This window comes from Cucumis sativus, chromosome 5, assembly GCF_000004075.3.
Source record: "Cucumis sativus cultivar 9930 chromosome 5, Cucumber_9930_V3, whole genome shotgun sequence".
Taxonomy (NCBI): Eukaryota; Viridiplantae; Streptophyta; class Magnoliopsida; order Cucurbitales; family Cucurbitaceae; genus Cucumis; species Cucumis sativus.
The window spans coordinates 1,307,059-1,316,744 of NC_026659.2; the positions used below are offsets into that span (position 1 = coordinate 1,307,059).

Sequence of the window (9,686 nt, forward strand, 5' to 3'; positions counted from 1 at the left end):
CTAATTATTGTTATGTGTATGTGTTTGTGTTTGTGTGTGTGAAGAACTTTTTAGCTTTGATAGCTTTTAGTTAACTATAAGGATATGTTTTTGTTAAGCTCTTATAAATGTTGTAATATCTTTTTTTTGTTGTTCATTACTCATTTTGTCACTTGTTTAAAATTCAATAATTATAATTCTATATCTAGTTAGTTCCTTTTATCAAATATCAACTTCAATTGTTTCTTCCTTTTTTAGATGATAGGGTGGCAAAAAAAAAAAAAAAAAGTTAATGTAACGTTTCTAATCAATTTACGTGAACAATTCAACTGGCATAAAATATGTATGTATTATCTTAATAACATGCTACGTTGTGTGTATCATTGAATTAACAATCGTTGTCATTATGATTGATGGCTAATATTTGTTGAATAGAAATATTGTACATGTAACTTAATATTCGAATTTTATGTGATGTATAGTAATAATTTAATATATAATGTTATAAAACGATTTGAATAGAAATATATCATTATATTATCAACTTGCGAATTAGAGATTCAATTATCTCACTTCCTAATATATAAAATAATAAAAACAAATTTGAAAATATGCCCGAATTATATCTTGTCATTAAAAGCACAATTCCTAAAACTAAACTTGGGTTGAAAACTCAACAAATAAATTTACAAATTTTTTGGATTGTTATTCAAATATCCAAAATATGTGTAGCAAAATGTAATTATCTTATTAGTGATAATTCAACGTATTATGATACTATCTTAAATCACCAATTGACAAAAAAAAAAAAAATTGTTAGTGAGCTTAGGTAAATCTAATTATATATAAAAAAAAGTGAGTATTTAAAAAGAAGCACAAAGTCTTACTTTGGTAGGTTTTGCATTTAATTTGAAAATGACTTATTTCCTTTCTCCCACGGCATCCCTGTTCCATTAACATTCTACATTGCCACTAACATTCTACATTGCCATTAACATTCTACAATCGACACGAGTTTTCTGTTTGACAACTTGTCGTATAGGTTAAATTTAATCTATAATCTACTCATTTACATGCTACAAAATAAACATGATAATCTAAAGATGGTAGATAAGTTATAACAAATATTCCTAAATTGGAACTACTATTTCATCTTTCAAAAGTTGCTATATTGATCCATGATAGACTATTTGAAGAAAATCCAATAAAAGGGTATGAAAAGGGCGATTTAAACGGACATGGCAGTTGGTAGTTACAACATTCCAAAGCAAATGAGGCTATAAAATCCATAGCCCCATTGATTGAGAAGCAGACCGCCATTGCCACGCCGTCGTTCTTCTACACAGGGACTGTCAAATTGGAGGGTTTGGCTAGCCCTCTCCCCCCATCCCCTTTTGACAGTTTCAAATCATTTATCAATTCACGGCCTAAATACACTTCAATTTTCTAATAATATCTCTCTCTGCTACGCCTCTCCGGACCTTTTCTTCTTAACCTTTTCAATTCTTGAGAGACGTTGCAGAGAGAGAGAGAGAGAGAAAGAGTGAGAGAGATCTCATTCCTTCTTCCTTTACTAATTTTCCATTACAAGCTTCTCCTTTTTTTTCAACATGGCGGTCGTTGCTTGTAAGGTCCCTTTTGGTGGCATTTTGTTTGTTGTTGCTTTAGTTTTGACCAGGCTTTCCTCTGCTTATGCTCAATCGTTGTCTCCGGCTCAACCGCCTGCTACTGGCGATGGTAACTTCTTCTTCATCTTCGTCTGATCATTTTTTAACCACACTTTTTATAACCATTTTTGTTCATCTTAACTGATGGAAAATTGTTGTAATTTTGATTTGTAGGAACAAGCATAGATCAGGGGATTGCCTATGTATTGATGTTGTTGGCGTTGGTGCTCACCTACATTATCCATTCAGCGGATCTTTACGTCAGTTTATAAATTCCTTCACAAAACTAATTCAGATTCAGATTCAGATTTCAAATGGGGTTGAAGAATTTATGATAGGAAAATATGATCTCATGGACTAAACTTTACATGTAAATTAATGAAAATGATGATTTCTTTTACCTCAATGGTGGATTTTTCTTGTCCATCTTCCCTTGTCAGTTTTGTTTCTTTTTAAATTAACTATTGTTAATAAAGCAGACATTTTTAGCGTTCATGTCATATTTATTAGAACAATTGTTGAATAGATAAAAAAAGGCCGTCGTGTCCGTGCCATGTTGGTCCAAGAGACCAACTTAAATATTGTGCTTAGCATGACAGATTAGAATGATTGAACGAAACAAACATAATTGATATCCATAAGCTTCTTTGAGTTGAAAGAAAGTTGTTCTGAAGAAATTCGATGGATTTGCTATAATATAACCTATGAGAAATGGACAATCTTTCAGATTCCAGAAACTGAATTTATTGCGGAATTCAATGGTCACCATTTTGATAGAATTCGATTCAAATCATTTTGATAGAATTCAGGAAAGTTCAATCTCTTCAAGAAATGAAGAAACAAAATTTCAAGTAAAGTAACACAAGACCCTACTTTAAAATGAACAAAATCAGTCTTACAAAATTGCTTCCTTCAAGCATTCTTCTTGATGATTGGTTTTGTTTGTTCTTCTTCAGCCAGAGAGAATTTCTTCACTTTCTATTGAAGCAGACAACAAAACAAAGAAAATAACATCAGAAACAGAAATTCAAATCAATATCTCCCCACACGTTCGATGAATACCTTAATCATCAGCAATAAACCAAAATCCACCTGAATCTATTTTCATTTCACTAAACCTAAAAGTAAAACGACAAATTAATTATCACAATTCGAAGAACGACAATAGAACTTCGATTAAGAGAGCTAGATGACCAAATTCGAAAATTCCCAAAACAACAGTACTAATTAATAACAAGAACCCACGAAAACAAATGATGAAGGGTTAGGGCAAATTGAAGAAAAGGAATGACTGAAATACCTTGCTGAGCACACATTCACGCAAAGAATGAAGGAGACGGTAGCATTTCTCTTGATCAAAAGGAGATTCCGTAACGCAATTGAGCAAATTGAGAGCTTCCTGAGCGCAAACCGGCTGAGGTTGAGGTTCATCCATGGCGGAAATGGAAGTGGATTTCAAAAACCGGTGTGCTGCTGCAGCTTGTTTTAACAAAGGAAAGAAGAATGGAGAGAGAAGGAGAGGGAAAAGGGGGAAACTGGCTCGCACGTGCCACCTCACACGGTGGGTTTTTTTGCTTTGGTCAAAAGCCTGACTTTAATTCCTGTCTTTTTAGAAAACAAAAAAAATACAATATATTATTTAAAGTGGGCCTGAGATATGGGGCCTAAAGTAGCCCAAGATGGGCCCATGTGGCTAAGTATGGGCAAACGTTTCAGTAACATAAATTTTAGAACCCGATGCGTCGCGACATCACTGACGATATGTCGGAAACAGCACTATGGGCTCAAAAGCTGGATTTTTTTTATTTTTTTTTGGAAAGGAAAAAGTATGTGCTTATACATAATTAATAAGATATTGTATTGTTTTAACTCAAATTATTAGGCAGAAAGAAAAAAGTTTACACTAGTTTAGTCTCAAATATCTGTCCATGGGTTTATAATCAAAAGGTTGGTAGTTCAAATACTTATTAGGCTAACTAAGATTTAGAAACTGATGTCAAACGTATCAACCCTAATTTCTCATTCTTTTATTTTAAGTCTCAAACTAAAATCAAGATACATAGATTTAAATACATAAAAATTTAATAAATTTAAACAAGTGTTGAGATGCATGAAAAATAGAATATCATGATAGAAATGAAATCGTGAAAAGAGAAAACGATGGAAAATAGAATGGTGTTGAAAACTGTAGGAACAAATAAGCCATATATAACAAATTCAAGACTAAAACACCTAATAATGTAAATGGGAGTTTGGGTTTACAATCTAAACCCATATAACAACTATTCCATTTTTATTCATCAAATTTATATATATGTATATATATATATAGAAGAGGTTGTGAAAAGAAAAGAAAAGAAAAGAAAAATAAAAAATTACATGGAGGGGAGAGGGATAACATTACATTACCATAGAGGGGAATATTGTGTTATTGTTTTGCAAAGGACCAAAATAGAATGTAAATATTCTGTTTGACATGAATTATTGTCATTATTAGGAAAGTAACCATATGGGGGAATTGGTGAAATAATTAAGTGAAAAGTAAAGAAGCCTATTTAATGAGTGTAAATTATTATTATTATTATAAAGTAAACAATAAATGAAATTGACAACTTTAAATAAATAATAAATAAAAACAACAATTTGAAATAAAGTGTACATTTATGAATATTAAGTAGAGTGGCCACTTGGATGTTATACATAATAAAAATAATATGGGGTGATGAAAAGGACACTTGTTTTTGGCCATTTTAATGCCTCGTTTTATTTGTACATTTTGCCAATTAAAACATCATCAAGTTTATACTCTTTAGAATTTTGTAATAACTAATTTTTTTTTCTTAACCCAAAATATCAAAATCTTCTATATTTGTGTACAATAATTGGGTATGTTTTTTTTTTTTTTTCTTTGTTTCTCCCTTGGCTGCTGCCCATAATTTTTAGAAAACAATAATGGTGAAAACACAGAGACATAATTGAGAGTCCCATAGCCGCCAGCATTTAATTCTTCAAAGTATTAATTTTGTTTCAAAACACACATAAAATCTCCCATTTGAATTTCCTTCCTTGATTTCAAATTGGTTTCATTCTAAATAGGAAAGAGAAAAGAAGAGAAGAGGAGGGGCCAAGTGAGTGGTGGAAGAATTGATGAATTTGGGGGACTGGTGGAATACCGTTAAGTCTGAGTTAGATAGACAGACATTACGTGTACGGTTCTGATTCATTCTAAACATCCTTCTTTCTTTCTTTCTTTATTTCTTCCTTTTTACTTTTGGAATTTTGTGCCACTATCAACTCTCTCTCTCTCCTAGGCTCTATATGCATACCCTATGCCTTGCTATTCCCAAAATTTCCATGGACATTCAATTCTAAATGTAAAACAGAATTACAAGATGCATACTTATGTGTGGGGCTTATCGTATCGGTTTTTCCAGTCTGATTAATTACACCATAACATAATACTATACCATGCTTTTAATTCTTCTTTTAGTCTAACGAAAACATACTTTTCTCACTTTAAGTTATAAGAATGTATTTTAGGAGCATTCATATAAAAACTTCATTTCATGTACTATTTTAGGTCAAGAAGTCACCTCCATCTCATCCTCATAAACACGAGATGAGGAGTTGGGCTTATTCCATTTTTTATTATACTTGTTTGGAATCATGGAATAGAAGAAATAGCAAATATAAAAATTAGAATCAAGTTATATCGTTAATAGATATTATTTTTGAAAAGAAAATGAAGGATAAACTATGTTATATTTTGACTAAAGAATTGAATCTACTAGAGGAGACAAAATTTGTTTTTGTATTGACATCAATCACAATCTCCTAATAAGATATGAAAAATCTACCATATCTTAATAGATATACATGGAAAATAATATAAATTAAATAAAACAATATTGAAACAAAACTATTAGACACAAAAGGAGAAAATCTCAGCTATGAAATGAAATGTCACATTCTTATTCAGGGACCAATGTGGTCTTGTGACCCCTACAAATTTCAAACTCATAAATCTCTCTTTATATTTTATAATTTGTATATTTTTTTTTAATATTGCTACATTTTTTTTTTTGTATATTACAATAAAGTATATTTTTGTCCTTCTTCTGTCTTAAACTATATAAATAAAAGATAATAAAGAAAATAATATGTAAACTATATAGGAGGGGTATATAGCTGCATAAAGTCTTTGGGCATTATTTGAAATTTTATATGTGGAAGTAAATAATGCAACTTTATGTTATGTGATTTGATGGGTGATTCTTTCTATATATATATTGAGACTTTGGAAGAATATTTGGATGTAACAAAATTAACATGTCCATGTAGACCACTTTAGGGTTGCTAGATAAAATCTTGTTTTTTGAACTTTTTATTGTATTTTTGCTATGTTCAACATGTGATTTAATGAGTATATGCTTCTTTTTCTTCTTTTTCTTTCTTTCCTTTTTCGGTTTGAAAGAGCTAAGATGCTATGGAACTTCTATCACATTTTTTTGTTCCTTATCAATATTTATGAATTAATTATAAAAGTTACAATTAATGATATTATTTTACTCCATTGTGCTAACTATAATAATTGAATGAAAATTTTAGCCATAACATCAAATATAATCATTAACGTACCGACCAAAGTTAAAATTACTTATTTTTACTTTAATTTAAATTAGACGTGAAAATCAAATTTTAAAGTTTAAACTAAAAAAACATAAAATTAAAAATGAAATTATTGTTGGTGTTAATTTTGTTTTTTGTTTTTTTGTTTTTTTCTTTACCACAAAATGGTTATTAATGTTAAAGCAATTCAAAGACACAATTATGTACTCAAAATAAATTATTTACCCTTTACAAGAGATTACTTCCATTAAATTCTTAAATTCAAGAACTTTATTTTATTTTTCAAAACTAATTATTTTCTGATTAATCTACACTTTCATAATTCATATATCTCAGTTTGTCTAATACATTTAATTTAACCATTAAAATGGTGTTCAATTAGTGGATTTTAATAATGACTTCAAATTCTTTACACATTTCCTTCCAACGTTACTTAATTTATTATATTTCACACAACTATTAAATAAAACTGACAAATTTTTTTCTATTTTTTACTTTTTTTACTTTTTTATATATAAGAAAAATACAAAAGGCCATTTAAGGTAGACAGGCATGGCACGTGTGGAGTGCACGTGTATTCAAATAGGCCATTGGAGGGATTCTGTAGTCTCCGTACTATCGTTTATCTTTCTCTAAGCGTGCCGGTCACGTGAATAACTAAAACGTGGCTCTGCCAAAAAAGGAAACGGTCCATAAACGGAACGGAAATATGTAACTGAACAAGACACGTACACAAACTCGTCCATCGCCGTTAACGTGACGGACATCTTCTCTCATTCATATTTTAATAATAATAATAAAGAACACGCACAATTACAAAATTAAATTAAAAACAATAATAAAAGCAACACCGGCCGGAGCAAAACTTTGCCGTGAAACGGCGACGGGAAGGCATCAGAGTGCGACGAGAGGATCCGACCCGAACACATCGCTGAAGTCTTGAAAGAAGTCGTCAGGAGGTGGACTCGGGTAGTCGAACCTGAATCCGATTTCTTCGATGGGACTGTGAAACACGCTGTTGAAGAAACTGTCGTTGCTGAGGAAGTTGGTTTGATTTTGGAGGCCCATCTCGTCGAATAAGGTTGGAATCGAAGTTTCGAAGGCGAAAATATCGTCGGGGATGAAGGTGTCGGAGCAGCTCGAGAAGTCCGAGAACTCCGATGAGAAATTTTCCGACACGCACGAGTTGTCCAGTTCGCTGGGGATTTGCGATTGAGCTTCTTCGATGGGTGGAGAAGGACATCGGAGAACGGAGGTCGGAGAACAAATGTTGTTGTTCGATTCCTCGCCAGAGTTATAGCCAGAGCATTTTTCTTCAAACGATTTCGATTGTTGAGTTGTGAAATTAGTGAGTGCATCAGGTCCCCGGAGTTGAATGGCGGCGTTGTCATAAACCATTGCAGCCTCCTCCGCAGTGTCGTAGGTTCCTAACCAGAGGCGTACACGGCGAAGTGGGTCTCTGATTTCCGCCGCCCATTTTCCCCAAGGCCTCTGTCTCACACCACGGAACTTCTTCCCAGTAGAAACCTTCGCCGACCGCCGATTTCTCGACGGCACCCCACATTTTCCCGTGGAGCGTCTCTGACCAGTTCTCGCCGACCTATTAGAACCCCAGATTCTGTTCCCTTCTCCAGAACAAGATGGCTCGATTGAAATTTCATTAACAAATTTCTTGACTCTGTGACGACCAAACATTTCGGACTCATCATCACTAGAGGAATCAGTAGCGTCACCGTCGGTCACGGAAATCCGAACAACCCGAGGCCTAATATCCGGCATTGAAGTGAGCTTAACATGGTTAAGATGCTCAGTGTATTTGATGGGGAAAGAAAAAACAGAGTCCAAATCCATATTGATTACTAGTTCAATGAATCAGATTCTCATTGAAAGCGAATGAAATAGGGAGCAAATAGAAGAAGGAATAAACAATGAAAAAGAAAGCTGAAAGAGAAAACACGTTAAAGAAAGCCCTGAAACGGAGTGAAACCCACCATTAATGGTATTTTTAAAACCCCCCTTTAAAAAGCCATTAAAGGACGAGAAATTTTTCAGCAAAGTTACACACGAAAAGGAAAAGGAAAGGGAAGAAGAAGGAAGTGTGCGAGCGTGAGATTGAAGCTACACAAACACCCAAAACGAGAAAAAAAAATCAGAAACGGAGCAAAAAAAATGGGAAAACCCAGAAAGAAACCAGCAAAAATCAAAAGGAGGCTAGAGAAAGAGAGAGCCAAAGTTTTTTTTTTTTTTTTTTTTTTTTTGCCTTTCTTGAAAAGCCCCAAAGTTAAAACCCACCCAAAGAAAATGACTGTTTCTCTAAAGAAATGACAGAGTAGGAAGAAGAAGAAGAAGAAGAAGAAAAAGAAAGAATGGCGGAGAAGAGAGTTGAAGGAAGGCAAAAGAGATGATAAGATACAAAGAAGAAAAAGCACAGTGGCCAATCGAAACCAGCTACTTTTATAGGATCCCAACCAACCCCAAGTAGCCGAATTTTCGTATATATTTTTATTATTAAAATAAATTAATTAAACATTTTTGTATTAAATATCTGAAAACGGAAAAGATCTCCGGGTGGATGGCTCCGCCGGGGAAAGGCGGAGATGACGAAACGAAGCGCCGCATAAATCGGAGGGGGGTGCATGAGATGACACGTGGCAAAGCAGGAGAATATGAAAAAATATTGGCCCCAATGAGAAAGTAGAGAGTGGAGCTGAGTCAGCAAAGATTAAAGTTTAATAATTTTAAAATTAGAAAGAAAAAAATAATAAAGAAAAAGAGGAGAAGTCACGTGAGTGGCAGAGGACTGATTTTAGGGTCATACTTTGACTAAAAACAATTAAAATTTAAACCCCACCACACTGCACTACCACATTCCTACTTAATTACTTTAATCACCGTTTAATGATGTCCTAATTACCGACTAAACCCCTTATTAAACCTATTCTTTTTTAAACCGTTGTAAAGAATTATTGGATACTAACTTGGGTTTGCTTTATAACTAATTGTGTGATTTCACTTTTTTTAATTACTTTATAAGCTTGTGTTTGTAAAGAAACTTTCTACTTAGTAAACTTATTTTTTGTTCTTTTTTTTGTCTTTTTTATTTTTATATTTTACTATTTATTGCTCAACCAAGTGGGAACAAGTTGATCACACACCTTTTACATTAATATCATATTCCTAAAAAATAATTTTAAAGTATAAAGATATATATGAACATTATAATACATTTGATTAACTTAACATAATAATTATAAAATAAAAATCTTGTTTAAAAAATGGTGATTGAATTTTATAGAGATATTTGAAAGTTGACATGTTATCGATATTTTCACAAGATTGAAGATCATAGTTGAAAAGGAGTAGGTAGAAGAAAAAAAAAAAAAAATATTTTCCAGGGCACAAAACGACCTT

The 9,686-nt window shown here is 32.6% G+C and overlaps 2 protein-coding genes across 2 annotated transcripts; one reads left to right on the top strand and one right to left on the bottom strand.

Annotated features, from left to right (window-relative positions):
* The first annotated feature begins 1,550 nt into the window (after positions 1-1,550).
* On the top strand, positions 1,551-2,141 carry LOC101210193 (arabinogalactan protein 41). The gene is made up of 2 exons (XM_004143908.3): positions 1,551-1,716; positions 1,821-2,141. Exons 1-2 carry the CDS (start codon positions 1,590-1,592, stop codon positions 1,916-1,918), a joined length of 225 nt encoding a protein of 74 aa, XP_004143956.1. The 5' UTR covers positions 1,551-1,589; the 3' UTR covers positions 1,919-2,141.
* Positions 2,142-6,953: 4,812 nt separating this feature from the next.
* On the bottom strand, positions 6,954-8,705 carry LOC101210444 (ethylene-responsive transcription factor CRF2). The gene has a single exon (XM_004143909.3). It carries the CDS (start codon positions 8,124-8,126, stop codon positions 7,170-7,172), a length of 957 nt encoding a protein of 318 aa, XP_004143957.1. The 5' UTR covers positions 8,127-8,705; the 3' UTR covers positions 6,954-7,169.
* Between the last annotated feature and the right edge of the window lie 981 nt (positions 8,706-9,686).

Bases quoted from the DNA above. Each gene is read 5' to 3' on its own strand.
- LOC101210193 (XM_004143908.3), top strand. From the start codon at position 1,590: ATGGCGGTCGTTGCTTGTAAGGTCCCTTTTGGTGGCATTTTGTTTGTT. The intron at 1,717-1,820 runs GTAACTTCTTCT...TTTGATTTGTAG, and splicing joins ACCGCCTGCTACTGGCGATG to GAACAAGCATAGATCAGGGG.
- LOC101210444 (XM_004143909.3), bottom strand. From the start codon at position 8,126: ATGGATTTGGACTCTGTTTTTTCTTTCCCCATCAAATACACTGAGCAT.